The sequence below is a fragment of the Rhinoraja longicauda genome, chromosome 10, assembly GCF_053455715.1.
Source record: "Rhinoraja longicauda isolate Sanriku21f chromosome 10, sRhiLon1.1, whole genome shotgun sequence".
Lineage (NCBI taxonomy): Eukaryota > Metazoa > Chordata > Chondrichthyes > Rajiformes > Arhynchobatidae > Rhinoraja > Rhinoraja longicauda.
The window spans coordinates 17,093,649-17,116,533 of NC_135962.1; the positions used below are offsets into that span (position 1 = coordinate 17,093,649).

Consider the following 22,885-nt stretch of genomic DNA (forward strand, 5'->3'; position numbering starts at 1 on the left):
ACAATTTTTGTTTTAAATGGATTGCATTGTGAACGATGTAAATCCCCAGGGTAAACAAAGTGGAGGTGGAGATCAGTCCACAAGTGACAGACATACTCAAGCAGCGAAATGGTTGTACCCTGTTCTTGCGTTCCTTCACTTGAAGGAGAACCAGGGAATATTACACATGCTCCTCGGTAAAGAAGTAACATCGTACAGAAAAATGTTCAAAGTCCAAAATAATAAGAAATAACCTCTGGGATATTTAATATTCCATCATGAGAATGCAGACCTAGATAAATCTTTAAATGATCTTCATTTTTTTTTTTTTTTTTACAAGATTCACCAAGTTCGACATGTGCATTCAAATCCTATGGGAAAGTGAATGCTGGCGAGTTAAACAAGCGGGGCGGCGCAGTGGCGCAGCGGTAGAGTTGCTGCCTTACAGCGCCAAAGACCCGGGTTCAATCCTGACTGGGCGTTGTCTGTGCGGAGTTTGTACGTTCTCCCTGTTCTCCAGTTTCCTCCCACTTTCCAAAGATGTACAGGTTTGTAGGTTAATTGGCTTCTGTACATTGCAAGATTGTCCCTCGTGTGCAGGATAGTGCTCGTGTAGGGAATGATCGCTGGTCGGCACTAAATCAGTGGTCTTGTTTCCACCTTTTATCTCTGAAGTTTGAAATGAGCCAAATCCTTGGTTTTCATTTTTTTCTTGTGCCTGTGTGCTCGAGAAACTGGAAAAACTCACTGACTCCAACATGATCTAGTCAGGTTTGTATATGTGAATCACTCACTGGCACAGCCGAGGACATTAATGCTTTGAAGCACTCCAGCTAAAAGCTGTTGTTTCTCAGAAGGGCACAGTAAAAAATATCCAAAGAAAAGTCTCCCTACGATTCAAATATATATAAAAACGTTAACCAGAAATGTCAGGCTAATTTCACCGGCAAATTAAGATATCCAGTTTCACAATCTTGATTAAATAATGGCAATTCTGGCGCAGCACGGCAAAACCATTATAAAATAATTTTCAAATTCTTGATATATTGATCATTGTTGTTCCCTGGGCAACTGGACCAAACATAGGAAGCTGAAAGACAGGAGAAATATGTTCTTTACTGTCATCCAAGTGTCTAGGTTAACTCTCTGGAGGTTTAATATGTCTGGTGATGAACTAGAAAGAATCCTGTCCTTTATCTCTTAGAGGTCCACAGCCCTCCAAAGTAACTGCACTCTTCCAAATCTAGTCACTTGACCCACCCCAAACGCCTCCAAGTTTAATTGCATCTTTGGCTGCCAAGGTTCCAAGTCCCAAACATTTCCTCTTTTTCTTCTCCTTTAAGATACATTTTTTTAAATGCTCTTTCTTGAACAAATATTTAGCAACCTGCTTTGTTATTTCCTTATTTGGCCCCGTCTCAGTTTCTGTCCGATAAAGTTTGTGTCCAATATTTCGTGACATTTTGCCGTGTTTAAAGATGCTGCACAAACATTGGTTGTTATTGTTGCCACTTCGGTGCAGTGCTGGTCCTGCTCAAACACATGTCACAATCTTGAGTCATTCAAGGCTCAGATCAAATTGCAAGATCCTCCAGTCTCTCTCTCTCTCTCCACATGGGTCACTGGTCCATACACACTTATTTACACTTTTCAGAGCCTTTAAATACTTGTGCTCCAAGTAACTGCCTTTTAAAGCCAAGTATAGATTGCTTCAACTAGTCAAGCAGTTTGTGCCAGAGAATTCGACACAAATCACCTTCCACAGAACAATTATTTGGGCTTCTGCTCAAATGCCTTGCGATCACCTTAAATTTCGAACCTTGCTATCCGGTTACCATCTCAGTGACCAGCACGAGGAGCAGGTCACTAGTCATTCAATCAAAACACTTCATAATCTTCTTGCCGTCAACTTAGTTTTCTGAGTTCCAGTGAAATCAGCACTGCATTCTCAAACTTCTCTTCTTTCATAGTAACATCCCAGTTTTATACACAGCACATTTTGCATTCCAAAGGCATCACCACATCACCGCATCCATATACAAGTAGGGCCTGCAGTCTTGCACCATTCCTTACAACACAGGAAATAGCCACTCGGTCTATACCAGCTCCCAGGACACAATCAAATTAGTCCCCTGCACCCCTCGCAATTTTTTTTTAGAGACACAGCACAGAAACAGGCCCTTCAGCCCACCAAGTCCGCACCGACCAGCGATCCCTGCACATTAACACAAGCCTACACACACTAGGGACAATTTATACTTATACCAAGTATACAAGCCCAAGCCAATTAACCTACAAACCTGTACGTCTTTGGAGGAAACCGAAGATCTCGGAGAAAACAGGGATAAAGTACAAACTCCGTACAGACAGCACCCATAGTCAGGATCGAACCCAGGTCTCCGGTGCACATGCCCATCAATTCCCCTTTGAGTCTTTGCCATTAGCCTGCACCAAGGGATAATCTACAGTGATTGACATACCAGCACCAAGAGGACATGTAGTCAGGTGGAGAACATGTAATCACCACACAGGCAGCACCTAGGGTCAGGATTGAAATGGGATCCCTCAATCTGAAGCAGTGTTGGGTACGTGCACTGTTGATTACGTCTGGATGAGAAGGTTACAGATTTAAGTCTCGCATCAGGATTTGGAGTGCAATACACCCATAATCTTTTGTTAACTGATATTCCATTCTTCAAGTAACCTGGTTTACCAAGATGTATTCAAGAGGGAATTAGATTTAGCTCGTCGGGCTAACGGAATCTAGGAATATGGGGATAAAGCAGGAACGGGGTACTGATTTTGGATGATCAGCCACAATCATAATGAATGGCGGTGCTGGTTCAAAGGGCCGAATGGCCTACTCCTGCACCTATTTTCAATGTTTCTATGTTTCTATGTGAAAACTACCTGGAGAAACATGAAAACATGTGCAAACTTAGCATTACTGCATCAACCAACTCAAAGATCAGCTGATCATTCATCACATTGGTGTAGAAATGAAAATGAAAAGTGAGCTGCACATGGGCCTGGCCTAAGTACTTCCAATCATTACATTCCAGTGTTGCTTAATACATAAACTTCTTGACTCCCTGGTCAGAATAGGAACTTTGCTACAAAAGGCATTCAGCAGACAATAGGTGCAGGAGTAGGCCATTCGGCCCTTCGAGCCAGCACCGCCATTCACCGTGATCATGGCTGATCATGCACAATCACTACCCCGTTCCTGCGTTCTCCCCATATCCCTTGACTCCGCTATCATTAAGAGCTCTATCTAACTCTCTCTTGAAAGCATCCAGAGAATTGGCCTCCACTGCCTTCTAAGGCAGAGAATTCCACAGCTTCACAAGTTAAAAAAAATGTCCTCATCTCTGTTCTAAATGGCCTACCCCTTATTCTTAGACTGTGGCCCCGGTTCGGGACTTCCCCAACATCGGGAACATGTTTCCTGCTTCTAGCGTGTCCAATCCCTTAGTCTTATTTGTTTCAATTAGATGCCCTCTCATCCTTCTAAATTCCAGTGTATACAAGCCCAGTCGCTCCAGTCTTTCAACATACGACAGTCCTACCATTCTGGGAATTAACCTCGTGAACCTACGCTGCACTCCCTCAATAGCAAGAATGTCCTACCTCAAGTTTGTTAACTCCTGAAGTGAACGATTGTTCATTTTATTGATTACATCGCTCTGTTTCTGACAGTCTGTTAGAAGATCTCTGGCAGGTTTTAAATTGGAGTGCAGCTCACAGGGTTTCCCACACCTCAAAATAATTAATTTTTCATTGATAATTTTTTATAACATCAGCAGAAATATTTTTTTCACCTTTTCTGCCATTTTGCAGTACAGAGGGGAAGTGGGAAAGGAAAGAAAACTCAATAAATCTTCCCAAATTGTACTTCAAAGGTACAAGGAAGATGCACCCCAAAGTCTGTATGTCCATGGCCGAATTCACAAAGTAGCAAGATCAGAAAGCAATTAATGAAGGCAGACAATGTAAACATACAAATGGAAATGAGAAGCATAGGTAGGATAGACAGTCAGAATCTTTTTCCCAGGATGGTAAAATCAAATACTAGTGGGAAGAGCTTAAAGGCGAGAGGCGCAAAGCTTAAAGGAGATGTGCGGCCCGTTTTGTTCTACACAGAGGGTGATGAGTGCGTGGAATGCGCAACCAGAGTTGGTGGTTGAGCCAGGTACAATAGAGGCATTTAAGTTGCTTTTGGATAGGTATAGATATGCAGGGAATGGAGGGATGTGCATTATGCACCGATAGATAAGAGATGGTCTTGGCATAATATTTGGCACAGACATTGGGGGCTGAAGGGTCCATTCTTGTGCTGCAGTGTTCCATGAGCTATGTTCGATGTACGTTCTATTCCATGCATAGTAGTATTACTTGCATTTATTGGTTGCTGTGATAAAATATCACGGAGCTCAGTCCCCGAGTTAAAATTGGTCTATTACTTTAGTATAATTTATTGTCATGTGTACTGAGGTACAATGAAAAGCATTGTTGTTGCGCGCTATCCAGTCGGCGGAAAGGCTATACATGATTATAATCGAGCCGTCCACAGTGTACAGATGCAGATGCAGGATAAAGGGAAAAACATATAGTGCAAGATAAAGTCCAGTAAAGTCCAAGATTCTCCAATGAGGTAGATGGTAGCTCCGGACCGTTCTCTAGTCGTTGATAAGATGGTTCAGTTGCCTGATAACAGCTGGGAAGAATCTATCCCTGAATCTGGAGGGATTAACAGTGGTTCTGATGAAAGTTCATCGACCCAAAACATTTATTCTCATTTCTCTCCTCACAAATTGGACCGTAGCCTCTTCTCTCCATTACATTACCTGAGCAAATGAGCCATCCTCGTTACATTCTGGAATAAAGACCGGTTCCTGGGGCTTTTTGGCCTGTTCCTGTGCTTGCTGCGCTCTCTCTGTCCGACACTTGGTCGGGCCGGCCTCTGCAAAACAACAACAGATCTTATGACTATTGTGTTTATGGAAGACAATTCTAAGTATTATTCTGATTCATCACAATTCATTCAACGCTTCTCTAGTTTTAGTTTAGTTTAATATTGTCACATGTACCGAGGTGCAGTGAAAAGCTTTGTTGTTGCGTGCTATCCAGTCAGTGGAAAGACTATGCATGATTACAATCTAGCCATCCATAGTATAGATACAGGTTAAAGGGATTAACGTTTAGTGCAAGATAAAGTCCAGTAAAGTCTAGTTAAAGTTAGTCCGAGAATCTCCAATGAGGTTGATGGGAGGTCAGGAACGCTTTCTAGTTGGTGATAGGATAGTTCAATTGCCTGATAAGAGCTGGGAAGAAACTATCCCTGAATCTGGAATCCAATCAGTCCAATGTGGGATGAAACTTTGGTCTCAATCACAGCGCCATGGTGAAAACTGCTCCCATAAATTGAGAGAGAGAAGCTTCCATCTACAAATCTTCCAAACAAATTCAAGTCAGAGCAATTTTCTAAATATTCCTCAGGTCAAAAGTGCTCACAATGCTTGAGTAACTGAGTGAGACAGGCAGCATCTCTGGAGAACATAGATAGATGGCGTTTCAGAATGGGACCCTTCATCAGATGCCAGCACTTTGTGTCCTGTTGTGCAATCCAGTATCTGCAATTCCTTGTTTCTACAGGATGCTGAACAGCTTCAGGTTAAATTTCTGGACTTTTTGTCCAGGATCTTGAACCAATTGGAATTTGAATACTTCTAGCATTAGTGGCTGCTCAGCTAATTAAATGTTCAAATGAAAAAACATATACTTGTACAACCTCGGGCACATTTTCTCTACCTCTTGGCCTTCACTGCAAGCATTCGAGCCAACAAAGTGGATAGATTTTTGCGTGCCAATGGCAAGTCAAATACAGACCTGTTGGTGAGAAATTGTACTAATTGGCAACCTTTCCTGGCTCAAATCCATACGGAGAATGAATGCGTAATTGCATCAAATACACAACGGGCATCAATTCCTGGGCATCGAACAGTTCTGGCTCAGATTCCCAAGGGACTAAATGGCGTAGAGGAGCAGCACCACACTCGAACCTCTCACAAATTATTCAGAATCCTCCCCCTGCTATGCAAACCTCTTTAAAAGAACAACCTCAATTTTTCTCAAGTGAAGGAAATCCAAGCACTCTTCTGCCAATTCCAGCTCATCGGCTTCAAGAGTCCAGTGGTTGATGGACACAACGGGAAATGGCACCAGAGTGTGGTCATTGATAATGCCATTGCCGTGAATTAAACAGGGGAGTGCGAACTGTGGGTTACTTGATCAAAGAGCAAAATCCTCCGACTCCATTGAGGGGACAAACAAATGAAGGTTTGTCCACTCTCAACCAGCACGCCCAGCAGCGGAGATGAAATTGCACTCATTTGGCCACGGAGGACCAGCCACTTGGCTTGCATGTCTGACACCAGACATTTGAAGTAGATATTCTACTCCGTGTGGTGTCGCTGGAAGAGATTACCAGGCAGACAGAGGAAATGATTCAAGGGTGTGCTCAAAGTTTCCTTGGAAAAAGCTACATCCCTACTAATGTCTGGGAATCTCTGGCACAGGTTCACTCAGCATAGAGATGTCAAGAGTATTTTATTGTCATGTGTCCCAGATAGAACGATGAACTTCTTACTTGCAGTAGCACAGCAGAATATGTAAACATAGTACACTGTAAACAATGTAATAAACAAGAAAAATAAGTTTAGGAAATGTTAAAGTGTATGGATAGGAAAGGTTTAGAGGGATATTGGCCAAATGCAGTGTAGATGGGGCACCTTGGTCGGCATGGACAAGCTGGGCTGAAGGCCCTGTTTCTATGCTGTCTGACTTCATGACTCGATGTGTGCCAAAAGGTTTCACCGCATAGAAATTCATCAACTCTATTTCGAGAGCATTAAATAATCATTGTGTCTTGCCCCCGCGATATTTGACTCCTTGGATTATGATCTTATATCACGATCATGGGGCAAATGTATGGGAAGCAATCCGGTCGTGATGGTTGTTGTCCGGATCTCCAGCAGCTGCCAGCAGTTAACCAAGCAGCAATGAGGGCAGGGTTAGCCCCTAAATGGACACTCTCCATGACAACCCCATCGTGGCCACCCAGCCAGTATGGAGGGCTGCCATTGGGGGGGAGAGGAGGGGGGGAGGAGAGATGGGGGGGGAGAGGAGGTGTGAGGTGGGGGGGGGTGAGGTGGGGGGGGGTGAGGTGGGGGGGGGTGAGGTGGGGAGAGGGGTGGGGAGAGGGGTGGGGAGAGGGGTGGGGAGAGGGGTGGGGAGAGGGGTGGGGAGAGGGGTGGGGAGAGGGGTGGGGAGAGGGGTGGGGAGAGGGGTGGGGAGAGGGGTGGGGAGAGGGGTGGGGAGAGGGGTGGGGAGAGGGGTGGGGAGAGGGGTGGGGAGAGGGGTGGGGAGAGGGGTGGGGAGAGGGGTGGGGAGAGGGGTGGGGAGAGGGGTGGGGAGAGGGGTGGGGAGAGGGGTGGGGAGAGGGGTGGGGAGAGGGGTGGGGAGAGGGGTGGGGAGAGGGGTGGGGAGAGGGGTGGGGAGAGGGGTGGGGAGAGGGGTGGGGAGAGGGGTGGGGAGAGGGGTGGGGAGAGGGGTGGGGAGAGGGGTGGGGAGAGGGGTGGGGAGAGGGGTGGGGAGAGGGGTGGGGTGAGGGGAGACCACAGAAGGATTGTCTTGAGGGCTCACAGGCTGCTGTGCAGAGACACTGGCAGAAGAACACACACTGGACAACACAGTTCCCTGGAGAGCTATCAGCAGGAAAGTTCCAGATCAGGCCCAACAGCCATGGGGCTCAATGCCAGAAACTAATACCGTGATCTCACTGGACCTGGCAAGTTGAAAGCTTCAGCAATTTAAATTTCTCCATAATGATATACCCTTCGGCTGCAGCAGTCCACCCCTCTGACACACTAGCACACCCATACATGGAGCCACTAATTTAGGAACATCATTAACATTGTACAGATTGCGATAAATTTTAACCTTGGCTTGAAGAACATGTGGAAATAGGTTACCGTTGAGGGGAAAAGCAGTCAGGAAATGGAGTCTCTACTGGAGGCTGGTGAAGATGGTTCTCCACAGGCCAATGGGGTACTCCTGACCCAGAACAAGGCCAGGATGGAGGAGGTTGTGAACCTAATGCCAATCATTACCAGATGCCCCCTTTTCACCAATCCATTCTGCTGTGAGGTCTCTGAGCAATCTACATTAATCTGCAGGTCCACCGGTACATAATCCCATCAGAAACCCCTTGCACTCTATTTCTGTCCTGCTATTCTACTTATCCTTGTGGGATTTCCTGATGATGCTCAGGTTTCCTCTTGCCTTTTACTTAGAGCTCAATCACACATGTTCAGGAGAGAGAGATAGTGAGAGAGTGAGAGAGAGTAGATGTAACAGATCCATGAGGAGGAAGAAGAGTATCTGACCTGGGCTTTGTCCAACTTCAGATACTGGCAGAATACCTGGAGGTCTCACTTGACACAAGTGGGCTGCAGTCGTACACAACGCCAAGGGAAGCTGTTGTGCAGTTTGCTGGAAAGGGAGTCCATGGAGTGGAGCTGCCGAGAAGACTAATGAGAACTACAACATGGAGGCATTGATGAGAGGGGTCAGATGCACTGGAAATAATCAGGGCATTGTCCACCCTGCCTGAACGAATAGAGAAGATGGTGAGTAGGGTAGAGGCAGTCATCTTCTGTTTCATTTGGCAGGTAGTGCAGAGTCAAGAGTTCACTCTGTAGGCAGTACATTCTTCAGAGCAACTTTCAGCAATTCTATCACATGTCAGCCTGGGGATCAGGGGTAGCTGCCAAGAAGCTTGGGCCAATGAAAGCTTCAGTATCTCCATGCAGAGTGGATGACTCAGTCAGATAGCCATTCTGTTAACCAAAAGCAGGTAGCTGGTCTCCAGTGAAAGAGAAGTGACACCTATGATCTTCTCACTCCCATCCCGCAAGGCCCAGTGGTACCCAAGTTAGACACAAAATGCTGGAGTAACACAGCGGGACAGGCAGCATCTCTGGAGAGAAGGAATGGGTGACATATCGAGTTGAGACACTCCTTCAGAAACCCAATACTTCGGATGCTTGGTACCCAAGTGTCAGGTTGGTCTTGATGAGATCACTTTGCTATTAGAGTCATAGAGTCATACAGCATGGAAAAAGGCCCTTAGGCCCAACTTTCCCACACTGGCCAACATGTCCCATCTACACTAGTCCCACTTACATAGAAAATAGGTGCAGGAGTAGGCCCATTCGGCCCTTCGAGCCTGCACCGCCATTCAATATGATCATGGCTGATCATCCAGCTCAGTAACCTGTACCTGCCTTCTCTCCATACCCCCTGATCCTTTTAGCCACAAGGGCCACATCTAACTCCCTCTTAAATATAGCCAATGAACTAGCCTCAACTACCTTCTGTGGCAGAGAATTCCACAGACTCACCACTCTCTGTGTGAAGAAATGTTTTCTCATCTCGGTCCTAAAAGACTTCCCCTTATCCTTAAGCTGTGACCCCTGGTTCTGGACTCCCCCAACATCGGGAACAATCTTCCCGCATCTAGCCTCTCCAACCCCTTAAGAATTTTATATGTTCTATAAGATCCCCCCTCAGTCTTCTAAATTCCAGCGAGTACAAGCCTAGTCTATCCAGTCTTTCTTCATATGAAAGTCCCGCCATCCCAGGGATCAATCTGGTGAACCTTCTCTGTACTCCCTCTAAGGCAAGAACGTCTTTCCTCAGATTAGGAGACCAAAACTGCACACAATACTCCAGGTGCGGTCTCACCAATGCCCTGTACAACTTGCCTGCATTGGGCCCATATCCCTCCAAGACTGTCCTATCCATGTACCTGTCTAATTGTTTCTTAAACGTTGTGATAGTCCCTGCCTCAACTACATCCTCTTCTTCCAGAAAGTAGACTTCCCAAGAGAAGACTGAAGGCCGTAGGGATGAGGAAGCTAATCAGATCCTGCAAAGATTCAGAGGTCACAAGATGGATTTATCGTCTGGGTCACAGAAACCTGGCGCACTAGTGTCTATCCACTGAACCAATAATTCCCTCAGTGTTGTAGAGCATGATGTTGCTGTTCCCCCCACCCCTTCCCTTGGGAAGTCGGCATTTCTTCTCCCACCAACCGCCTTCAGGCGACGTGCTCATCCACGATCCATCAGCAGCTTTCCACGACATTACATGGCAGGACTCAGGAGTACAAAGCTAACCCCTTGTGGCCAAGTGCTTACCATTAACATCCACCTCACATGTCAGCAGACCCACAGAGAAAGAGTCAAGAGTGTTTTATTGTCATATGCAGCAGCACAACAGATATGTAAGCATAGGACACAGAAAATGCCATAATAACTGTAGTCTGAGTATTTCCACAGCTCATGGATCTACTGTAAAGTACCTTGTTGGAAGTTTTAGAACCCTTTCAGCCAAGATCCTCCCACTGTCATTTAGGATGTGCTGAACCAAATAACAAACTTTGTAGGCATCAGGAGACTCGGGGCACAGAGCTTATTGCTATTGTCAATATGATATGCAGTCCTAATTGTTTAACTTTCTTGCTTCTCATCTGCCGTGTGCCAGGGTTTATGGGGAGAAGGCAGGAGAATTGGGTTAAGAGGGGAAGATAAATCAGCCTTGATTGAATGGCAGAGTAGACTTGATGGGCTGAATGGCCTAATTCTGCTCCCATCACTTATGAACATGAACTTCCTTCTCCTTAAAGATGGAATGTATTGGAAGGGAATATTAGCTTGGTTCTGAGTATAATTGCAGCTTCATTGGTTGTCTGTTGAATTTCTTTTGGTGAACCGGCCAAATTTCATGAAGTCCTGCTCATGGGAGTCTTCGCCCAGAGAGATTCAGACACAGTGCATCAGTCCCTCCCACAGCGCATCACTTGCATTTGATGCTTGTTCTTCCTGATCCTCGGACTTCTCTTATTCCGCTTTTGGACCTGTTCACCCCTCCTCTTGCTTCAGACCAGGGCTGAACTTTCCCATTTGCGATATTGTGCAGTATTCGGAGACCACGGCAAGTAATGCAGGATCTGCTTGAAAATGTCCGGCAGTGTATTCCCAGACTACTGCAGACAGTGGAATCTCAATTTGGGGACATTAAAAAATTACAGCACAGGAACAGGGCTATGTCTGTGCCAACCACGATGCCATGCTAAACTAATCCTATATGCTGCACCATGTGTATATCCCTCTGTTCCCTGCCTGTTCACATGTCTGTCTAAATTGCTCTAAAAACATTGCATTTGGTTCTACCATCTCCTCTGGCAGCACATTCCAGGGATCTACCAACATGTGTGAAATAAAACTTGCTTTGCAAACTTCCTTAAAACTTTCCCTCACTTACCTTAAAGCTATGCTCTCTAGTATTTGACATTTCTAGAAGTCAAAGAAGACTTTAACTTACTACCTTATCTATGCCGCATTATTTCATCATCCTTCTGTGTCCGATGCTCCAAAGGCAATGGGCTGGAGTCTGTTTGTGAAAGGGGAAGTTAGTCCTTAATGACCCAAGTCTCCAGAGATGCTGCCTGACCTGCTGAGTTACTCCAACACTTTGTGTCTATCCCCAGATGCTGGATACCTGAAGCAAAAACTAAATCATTGGAAGAATTCAGCAGATCAAGCAACATCTGTGGAGGCAAAGAGATGGTTGACTTTGCCAGTTGAGACCCAGCACGTTTGAGCAGCAAAGACCAGGCAAGTGAAGTTTCAGTCATACTTTTACTGGCAACTTGTGTTATTAACTGAGGTTGATAAGGATATTAGAGATACTGAAACTGTGCCCATGTAGTAGATGAATGGACCCATGTCCCAGATCTGACAGGCCAGGGCTGGGTGGCACAGACCCAATAGACTGGTCAGGTGGGCTTATAATCTTCAAGTTACTAATTGCATCTAACAATGAACAAATGAGAAGCATAGCCATAAGATGATGGAATATGTTCCATCTATTGAAGAACAGCAAAAACTGACTCAGTTTGGTTAAAATGATTGCAGGGTAGATGAGCTTTGGTTATGTGAAGAGACTAAAGAAGCTTAGATTGACTGGAAAAATTAGCAGCAGGTTTTTAAAAAAGGTGTTCTAAACTTTTGTGGGAGCAGATAGGGAGAAACTACCTTCAGCTTCCAACTACTTGCAGCACAGGCAGTGGTCAAAGGACACAGATAGTGGGTAAAGGAAAAGGAACCAGAGATTAAGAGAATATTCTTACTTTTAACATACACATGGTCCTATCATGAGTTAACCATGAGCATTGAAAGTAGATCCAATTGCACTTCCCCAGTGGGAAATGGGTACTGGAGAAAAACTGCAGTGCCATGGGGGAAGGGTTAAATGGTGCAAATGTGTAACTTATTTCCTTCTTTCCTTCTCTCCCGAGATGCTGCCTGACCTGCTGAGTTACTCCAGCATTTTGTCAAATAAATACCTTCGATTTGTACCAGCATCTGCAGTTATTTTCTTACAGTAACTTATCAAAGATTCACTCCAGGCACTGTGACCTCTAGGGCCAGCATTAGGCAGGAGTGCTATATATAACGTGGCCACAAATTCAATGTCATTTAGATATCCTAATGTTAATGCAGATGTCCCAACGCCACTCAGATGTCCCAATGTCAAGTGGTCTCAGTGTGTAGGAAGGAACTGCAGATGCTGGTTCAACCCAAAGATAAATGCAAAGTGCTGGAGTAACTCAGCGGGACAGGCAGCATCTCTGGAGAGAAGGAGTGGCTGATGCTTCAGGTCAAGACCCTTCTTCGGACTCCCTTTCGGCAGTGATCTCCCTTTTCTACCAAAATTGCCAGCAGAACCTTCCATTGAGATCCTCAGTTGTTCACTTTACAACAAACAGCGATTGACCTTTTCTCATTCATTCTCAGTATGTGGGCATCGCTGGCAATTACTGACCATCTTTCGCTGCTCCTGGCAATTGGGCGATTATTAGGGGACCAGGAGGGGGACTTACCTTTACATCTGCCTCGGTGTGTGATCTCCAGTGTTGAATCCCGGCACTTGGCCCTCAGGTAATCACACCTTGATTCATATGTCCTTCCATCGGAAATGCAGAGAGGCTTCAGCTGGGAGCCAGAACAATGGACATTGCACTCCGTGTCTTGATCACGATCTCCTATTAAAAACTGAGAACAAAAGAATTCTGTACTGCAGTCAAGTAATGCAAGGTGTGACAGAAGACCCACATAAAATGAGCATGCTCATCTCTTGACAAACTAAAAATCCCCCATCAATGTTGTATTACTGTAGCTCTGGAGGCCAAGGACATCTTAAAAATGATATTCATATGTCTTTCCAGCAAAGGATGCCTGTAGGAGTTTTTGGCAATCAACACTGGCCTGTAACTCAAAACTCTCCAAGCACCTGAACATGGAAGTCAGGAACGAAGGTGGGTTGTTTATTTTGGAGCAAACCACGGTGATGTACGCCATTGCCCAGACTTACAGTGCAGACTCGTCAAATTCTTCAATAACTTGGATGACAATTACTTGACAGACAGGTCAAAACAAAATCAGCTTAACAAAGATAGGAATGTTGATACAGCTGCCATCCCACTGCACAAGCAGCCTGTGGTTTGAAGTCAGCGTGCCCACACCAAGAGACAGCAGTGTAAGGCGCAAGGCCTTTTTAATTGGCATTTTAATATTAAAGCCCTGGGACCCAGCACTCCTACCGCCAGGCCCATCGTCCTTCCTCCATACACAAGAAATAAGTTTGGCCCGAGGACCAAAGCAGCAGGAAAGAGCGAGGCTGCCGAGGCACAGCACCAAGGACGTTCCTCAGGAATTCGACTATCTCATTACACACTAGTGAGTCTTTAAATGAGATCTATGGAGAAGAACATCCATGGGATCCACCACCATCCCTCATTGATCGCTCAGAAAATGGCTGCTGCATTTCTATGAAGATGCAATGAATTTGCTCTCCGACTCCCCAATTTCTTAAGAACATTGAAACAGAAGAGATTGCAGGATTTAAGACACATGGCCCATGCATTGCAGCAAAGCTCTCGTGTTCCAAGACCCTCAGAATAAAAGGCAACGCAAGTCTTGCCTTCCACGCGGCCTGATGCATCAGAATGTGAAGGTGTACAAGAGCAACCAAATCTGGGAGAGCACCATCATTTACCAGCTTCCCAATATTTAAAACCCTACTGGCTTTTATTCTGTGTAGGAAAGAACTTCAGTTGCTGGTTTATACCGAAGATAGACACAGAGTGCTGGAGTAACTCAGCGGGTCAGGCAGCATCTCTTGAGAAAAAGAATGGTTGACATTTCGGGTTGGGTCGAGTGTGAAGAAGTATTCCGCCCCGAAATGTCACTCATTCTTTTTCTCCAGAGATGCTGCCTGTCCCACTGACTTACTCCAGCACTTTGTATCTATCTTCTGGCTTTTATTCTTCCGGCCCTGATGAATAATCTCACGGTTGGCCACATTTGCCCAGTCCCTTAAATGAACCATTTCTTTGTAGATCCTCCACCAGCATGGGTGTTGTGCTGAAGGGCCCGTATCTGTGCTGTACGACTCGATGACTCACAGCTCGCACTCAGCTTTATATTCTCAACAAATGTGGAGACATCGCATGTGGTCATTTAATCTCAATCACAAGTTGTGAACTTCAAGTGACTGTGACTCATCCTTGTGAAATCCTTCCAGTAACAAAAGCTAAAATGCGAGAAAAAATCCTCAGCGAGTCAGTCAGCACAAGCGGAAAGAAAGAGAGGATTAGGATCTGTAGCCTTTTATTAGTCAACATTTAGAATCTGTAACCCAGCTCGTAACAGTCTATCCATCACTGGGTGTATCTCTAATCAGTTTTCGTTAACCAGTCTTTTAACTTGGGAATACATTATCTCCAACCCAGGGAGAAGAGATCAATAGGCATTAAAACATTCAGACAATGAAGGGATATGCAGTTAGGGTGTTGAAGAGATTCAGTAGAATGTTAACTGGGCATGTTATTAGAAGGGACTTTTTTTTTCCTTAGACCATGGGAGGTTGAGGGGTGGCCTTGTGGAGGTGCACAAGATTATGAGGGACATAGATAAAATGAATTCTCAGAGTCCTTTTCCCCAGGGTAGAGGATTTTATAACTAGAGGCCATGGGCTTATACCAAGCCATCTCCCGAGAGGGGAGAGATTTAAGAGAGACTTCAGGGGCAACATTTTCACTCAGAGCAGTCCATATCTGGAAATGAGCTATCAGATGATCCTATGGAAGCGGATACAAATATGGCTATTAAAAGACAATTGGACAGATACAAGAATAGGATTAGAAGGGTTACAGGCCAAATGGAGGCAAATGGGACCAGCCCTGTATGCCAACTTGGGTGACATAAACAAGGAGGGACAAAGGGCCTGTTTCCATGCTATAAAAGCTCTATACAGCGCTATTACTATGACTCTGACTCCAGTGCAGGAAAGTGGTGCTAGGCCAAAACATCAGCTGTGATCATATTGAGCAGGCACAAATAACACAATCCTGCTTATATTTCTTACATTCCAATGAAGCCTTAATTTGTACACCCAGTTCTCATATAGCCCCTTATACAAAATCTCTTCAAAATTCAGTCATTTGACATCTGGTGGTTTCCCCTTATCGACTCTGCTGGTTGAAATCTGTACAAAAGAAAATTGCCAGCTGGAGGGATGGTGAAGCAGAACTCAATACCTCGAATCTAAGAGGACAAAACCAAAGAATTGACCCTGATTGCATCCCTGTCGGGCCAGTATCCCCAAGGGGCTGAACAGGGGCAGAATCAGAGTTGGCTGTATTAGCATTTGTGAGTGGTTTCTGAGCAAAAGCACAAGAATTCCCGAAACGTTAGTGATGCATCTGGTGGAGCTGTGTAGGAAGGAACTGAGAAGTCTGAAGGGTCTCGACCCGAAACGTCACCCATTCCTTCTCTCCTGAGATGCTGCCTGACCTGCTGAGTTACTCCAGCTGAGTTACTCCAGCACTTTGTGAATAAATATAAGGAACTGCAGATACTGGTTTAAACCGAAAATAGACACAAAATGCTGGAGTAATTCAGCGGGACAGGCTGCGTCTCTGGAGATAAGGAATGGGTGATGTTTCGGATCGAGACCACAGCTCAGGTTTGATCCTGACCTTGGGTGCTGTCTGCGTGTATCTGAGACAAGTCGAGTGGTACCGGAACTGTCCGCCTAGGTTGCCGAGGGGCTGAGGCACCGGCCACCAAGTCGGCCGCAGAGGTCGGCTATGGGAACGGATCTGCCAGCTCCAGCTGGGCCAGAGTTCCAGACCCCCGGCCACACGCGGCAAATTTGACACGCCAATCGGCTGCCCGAAATGACCAGATCGGCCGCCTCACCCGGCCTTTGCACCACATTTTCAGGGGGCTCGGGGGGGGATTTCAAGGTCGCTCTCATAAGTCTGTCCGGATTAAAGGAGATGCTGGACCACCAGTGGTCGGAAAATCAGTGGCGGATTTGTAAGTAGACAACCATAGTAGTGCAAAGCTGACAGTGGTTCAGTGCTGAGGTAGGGTTGCGGTTAGGGATATGCAAGGCGATTCAAGAACCTGATAACTGATGGGAAGAAGTTGTTCTTGAGCCTGGAGGTAACGATTCTCAGGCTCCCGTACCTCTTCCTGATGATAACAGTGAGAAAAGAATGGGGCCAGGATGGTGTGGGTTTTTGTTGGTGGTAGCTGCCTTCTTAAGGCAACACTTCCTGTAGATCCCTTCAATGGAGGGGAGGCCAGTACCCATGAAGGACTGGGCAATGACCAACACTTTCTGCAGCCTCTTTTGCTCTTGAGTGTTCAGATTTCCAAACTAGGCCATGATTTATGTTAGACTTTAGAGCTACAGCACAGTACCAGGCCCTTCAGCACACCAAGTCATAAAAAGCTGTAACTCAGCGGGACAGGCAGCATCTCTGGAGAGAAGGAATGGTTGATATTTCGGGTCGGGAACCGAACTTCTTTGAACCGAAACGTCACCCATCAGTTTAAACCAGCATCTTCTTACACACTTCAAACCTGAACTTTGGGAGCAATGGATAGATCAAAACATCACATTAATGTTCATCCTTGTTTTTATAATCTAGTCCTGCATTTGTCATTTGATGTTGAAATCCCTAATTTACTGAAAGCTCCAAAATGCTGAAACTATTTGTTTGCTCCATCAGTAGATTCCACTTGGGATCCAAATCCCATTTCAATTGTTGAAGATGCAAAACAAGAGAAAAAAAACAAAACAAGACAAACTACTTTTTTCCCCAAATCTTGTTTAATGTTTTAAACTACTTCTATTTTATATTATTTTAAAAGTTAACATAGTTTACTTAATTTAGAACAACTGTTAAACCTCGTTGAATGGCAAAGATATATATATTTTTTTATAAGCATTCAAAATCATTTTTAACAGGCAGCCAACCTGGAGGTGAAGCTTTGCCAGCTTTCAAAGCTATCAGTTAGTTTTGGATCCAGGGCCTCCTCAGTCCACACTGCTCCCCATCAAATGTGAGATGGGCCTGCAAGGTTAGATCACCACTGGATGTATCCACTAGTGGGAGAGTTTAGGACTAGAAGTCATGCCTCAGAATTAAAGAATGCTCCGTTAGGAAGGAGATGAGGAGGAATTTCTTTAGTCAGAGGATGCTGAATCCGTGGAATTCTTTGCCACAGAAAGCTGTGGAGACCAAGTCAATGGATATTTTTAAGGCAAAGATAGGTTCTTGATTAGTACAGATGTCAGTGGTTATGGGGAGAAGGCAGGACAATGGGGATAGGAGGGAGAGATAGATCAGCCATGATTGAATGGCAGAGTAAATTTGATGGGCCAAATGGCCTAATTCTGCTCCTATCACATGACATAGACAATAGACAATAAACAATAGGTGCAGGAGGAGGCCATTCGGCCCTTGAGCCAGCACCGCCATTCAATTTGATCATGGCTAATCATTCTCAATCAGTACCCCATTCCTGCCTTCTCCCCATACCCCTGACTCCGCTATCCTTAAGAGCTCTATCTAGCTCTCTCTTGAATGCATTCAGAGAATTGGCCTCCACTGCCTTCTGAGGCAGAGAATTCCACAGACTTCCAGCTAAATGTAGGAGGTGTGGAAATGGTCACCAATGGTGTCGCCACCCATCACATATCAAATCAGTAAGACCCAGCCCCCTGTCACTGCAGCAAAACTAACAGACAACCAGCAGCTGCTCATGAAAACTGAGGCCAACATAAACCAGTAGCCAAACAAAACTCAAACAGATTCCAACTAATACCTCAATGGTTGGTCAGAATCGGCACACTTTACCACAAGAACTCAAGCATAATATGAACAAATCATGCGAGAACTAGGCGCAATAGGAGGCCATTCAAACCATCTTGCTTGCTCACCCATTCAATAAGGACATGGCTGATCGGGTCACAATGTCTGCTTTGCATCCATATTTACTCATATTAACCTTTCACTCCACGCTTTCACTTCAAGAATCTATCCTTTCTTTAAAAAAAAATTAAAGACTCTGCTGCTCTACCGCACTTTGAGGTAGAGAGTTTAAAAACGTATGGCCCTCTGAGAGAAAAGATTTCACCTCATCTCCATCTGCATATGTCCATCTCCATATGGGCAGAGCCTAATTTTTAAAAGGCAGTCACAAAAAGCTGGAGTAACTCAGCGGGACAGGCAGCATCTCTGGAGAGAAGAATGGATGACGTTTCAGAACGAGACACTTCTTCAGTCCCGCTGAGTTACTCCAGCTTTTTATGCCTATCTTTGGTTTAAACCAGCATCTACAGTTCCTTCCCACACATTTTAAAAAGCAGTGTCTGGTTCTAGATTCTCCCATCAGAGGAAACATCTTCTCAACCACATTGCCATGTCCCTCAGGATCATATTTGTTTCAATTACCCCAAAAATGTTTCAATGCGTGAGATGAAGTAGACACACAAAAAGGTTTTCAACTTTTAGATGTTATTCAGGAGGCATATGTTATACACAGGAAGTGGTTAACTCTAGCAGATATTGATGTCAAAATATCGCAGCAGATCCATACAGGAGAATATTCGATCCAAGTGGTACTTATCTCCAACTTGTCACTGGCTGAAGTAGCTTGTAACAGCTACATCGATGTTAAAATGTGCCATGAAAAATCTCGTACTCTTACCATTAAATGTTACTGTGTTCGATCGGCTACGGCTCAGATCAATTTTTTTTTTTTTTTTTTTTAATTTTTTTTTTTTTTTTTATTAAAAGTACGGTAAATTACAATAATACAACAGATATATCTTAATACATTTTTTATACCGCTTCATTTTTTTGAGCTTTAAGAAAAAGATAGAAGTAAAGAAGTAAAGAAAGAAAGTGCGCAAGAGTCGTGAAGTGCAAGAGAGTGTTGGGAAAAGAAAGCCCCTTGGAAAAGAAGTTAGAGAAGGAAGTAAAGTAAGAAAGTAGACCCTAGAAAAGAAAGAAAAAAAAAAAGAAAAAAAAAGGGGTAGATCAATTTTTTAACGCGTAAATCATTCGCAATATTATTTTCTTCCACACTTTGTGAATCTACTGACTGAATTATCTCCATGCAAGTAGGTTGCTGCTATTTACTTATTCTATCACGTCTCCACACAAAGTCTTAACTACATCTCATGAATTAAATAATACTAGACAGTAGGTTGGGCTGCATGCTTCTTGATTAACGAATTGTATTTCTTGGTTCTTTGAAGGTGATGGGATGCGTGCAAACAACGTGCATGGATTTTTAGTTCAGAGGGAGCAATGTCGCAGGAGGGGGGACTGGGGAGAAATAGGTGGGAGTCTAAGTGGGGCACAGGGGATGTCTGGGGGATAGAGAAAGGGGAGACGTGGGGGAGAAAGGCGAGGGTGTGGGAGGCGGGAGGGTTAAGAGGTTAAGGAGTTATGGAGAGAAGGCAGGAGCATGGGGTTGAGGGGGAAAAATAGATTGGCCATGATTGAAGGATGGAGTGGACTCGATGGGCTGAAAGGCTTAATTCTGCTTCTAGGTCTTATCGTGCTCTGGTCTCAGCTTAAGGACCAATGATTTTTGATCATTCATCCCGATGCTGAGGAAGATTTGTTTTAATTCTTCCACCAGAATGGGATATAACAGACTAAATCTTTGGGACATTTTTCCCTTTAATGCAATAATGGTCCTTAACACAGCACATTTGACTTTTGATCAGAACGTAAATTCTGAATAATTGTTTTACTATCTAGTAAAAGGACCATTATTGGTGCCCACTTTGGTTGAGAGGAATTTTTAAAAAAGCAATAAAAATATTTGATTTGATTTTTCAAGACCATTAATGTATAAAATATTTTTCCTTCATGCTATTAGTGAAGCAGTAAGATTTTTACAGTGTACAAACAAGAATTCACTGTACTGAAGTACATGTGGCAATAACGTATCATTGACCCATTGGATTACCTCAAAAACACTGAGATAGCACAAGGACAATCTTGCTCACGGTGGGAAAATATCCCGCTGATGTCTCCATATCCCATGGCTCACAGTCCAAACGTCATACTTCCCCAATACAATTCTCCACCGAATCCAACTGGACAAGGAGCAGTAATGCTGCACACTTATGCTCAACTGAGCACTTACACTCAGTCTGCCTTGGCGGTAGAGTTTCTGCCTTACAAAGACCTGGGTTCGAACTGACTACGGGTGCTTGTCTGTACAGAGTTTGTACATTCTCAGCGTGACCTGCGTGGATTTGCTCCAGGATTTCCAGTTTCCTCCCACACTCCAAAGACATACAGGTTTGTAGCTTAATTGGCTTGGTATAATAGTAAATTGTCCTTAGTGTGTGATGGATTGTGGAAGTGTAAGGGGATCGCCGGTCGGCATGGCGCCAAAGGCCCTGTTTCCTCGCCTTATCTCTAAACTATACTAGTAAGGGTGTCAAAGGTTATAGGGAGAAGGCAAGAGAATGAGGATGAGAGGGAAAGATCAGCCATAATTGAATGGTGGCGTAGACTTCGATGGGCCGAATGACCTAATTCGACTCCTATAACTTATGAACTTATTTCCAAAGAGTTCGACAGCAGATTGTCGGACTTGTACTGTGCTATGATTGTACAGAAAGGCATATCTGATTGTATTTACTGTGCATGTGTTATGCACAAAATATTTTTGTTATACGAAAAATAAATGTAAGCTTGCCCAATAAGGAAAATTCCACCCTGAGGTATAATCGGTCACCAATGCAATCAGTTAGCAGGTTTGATCCAACGTGTTCTTCACCCAGTCGCATGAGAGAGGATTCGTGTCGGGGCTGGGAAGCTTCCCCGCCCACGTTGGCATGGGGTTGGCTCAGTCCCCACTGCGTGTGGGCTTTGCATGCTTGTGGCACTGACCCCTCCTGCTCATGCGGACTCCCTGCCAACTGTGACTCAGCACTCAAAGAGAGCACGCACAAGTCCTCCTTGTGTCCTGAGACTGACCCCAAATATCTTCCTGCCTGACGGTGCCTGGAACAAAGTGCCAGCTACTTTGTAAAACGGGTAGCAGGGAGGAGGGGGTGGGGGGGGTGGGGGGGAGAGGGGGAGATGAGAAAGGCAAACAGACCCGATTATATCGAGCTGTTCCATGAGAGAACACCAACAGTGCACAGAAAGATTTAGCAAAGAAAGCAAGACTGTGGCACGGAGCCTGTGGCCAAGTGCGACAACTAAGCTGCAATCTTCCTGTTACAATGCCATGAAGGGTGAAACAGCAGAGACTTGGCTCATTTCTCTGTGCATTATATGTCCTCTAATCTCCTCAAACGAACAAAGATGACCGAACTGAATACATGGTCTGGCACAAGTGAATAGCCCCCGATACTGCAGTAAATAACAAAGTGTTTGTGAACACACAAGCAGCACCTGCATTACTGAGGAACCATAAATCCCCTTGCCTGCACCACATGACAAAGTGCTCAGGCCGACACATGGAGTGGTCTTCCAATTTGTATGGCAAAGGCTGTACAAACATATCTTCCCAAGATATGCAAGCTGTAGGATAATAGATAGCGGAAATGGGTTGACATCTTAACCTTACACAATAGTGTACAACGGGCGATAGCAGATCGGCAGCAGTTGTTCGTCTCACATGGTTTTTACTTCCATAGTGCCAACAATTCACCGCCATTCCTCTTATGCTAATGCACAAAATTATTCAAACATATAAAGTGAATACCATCAAGACACGTCAGTATCTATGCTCATTGTATCTAGCAATTTAACAGATTTCTGTACAATCAATCTGTGCCACTATTCTTTCATTCTTAAGCATTCATCAGGGGGGCTGGGGGCACTATGGCACAGCGGTAGAGTTGCTGCCTTACAGCACCAGAGACCCGTGTTCGATTCTAACCACAGGTGCTGTCCGGACAGAGTTTGGACATTTTCCCTGTGACCGTGTGGATTATCTTCGGGTGCCGAGCACCAAGGAAACCTGGAGTCTGAGCCTAGTGCTAACGTGCATCTGAAAGAGCTGATTTAGACCTCAGAAATGTCTGCATTACAACCAAACCACAGGCGTTCAGAGAAAATGATGGAATGGTTGTTTTTGGTGATGCAAACATCTCCATCTTCCACAAGCAGACCAGTCCACAAGCGGACTAGAATATAAAAACAGGGATGTAATGCTGAAGCTTTATAAGGCACTGGTCGGACCGCAGTTGGAATATTGTGAGCAGTTTTGGACCACATATCTGAGGAAGTCGGAGGAAGGCTTTTCTCACATATCCAGGTCAATATCCATCCTTCAATATTTAATGCACATGGCCTAATCATTTGTATCTCTCCTATTAGTGAGACCCAGCTGTCTACCATATTTTGCAATGTGGCGACTGTGACCAACCTCCAAAGGT

At 44.8% G+C, this 22,885-nt stretch overlaps 1 protein-coding gene across 5 annotated transcripts in view; it reads right to left on the minus strand.

Moving 5' to 3' along the window:
- smoc1 (SPARC related modular calcium binding 1) overlaps positions 1 to 22,885 on the minus strand; it is a 184,954-nt gene that overhangs the window by 148,373 nt on the left and 13,696 nt on the right. For all 5 annotated transcript variants that reach the window (XM_078406264.1, XM_078406266.1, XM_078406263.1 and 2 more), the window contains exons 2-3: positions 12,990 to 13,161; positions 4,827 to 4,942 (exon numbers count right to left, since the gene is read on the minus strand). In XM_078406264.1, the coding sequence (XP_078262390.1) occupies positions 4,827 to 4,942; positions 12,990 to 13,161 (288 nt within the window). The remainder of the gene's footprint in view (positions 1 to 4,826; positions 4,943 to 12,989; positions 13,162 to 22,885) is intronic.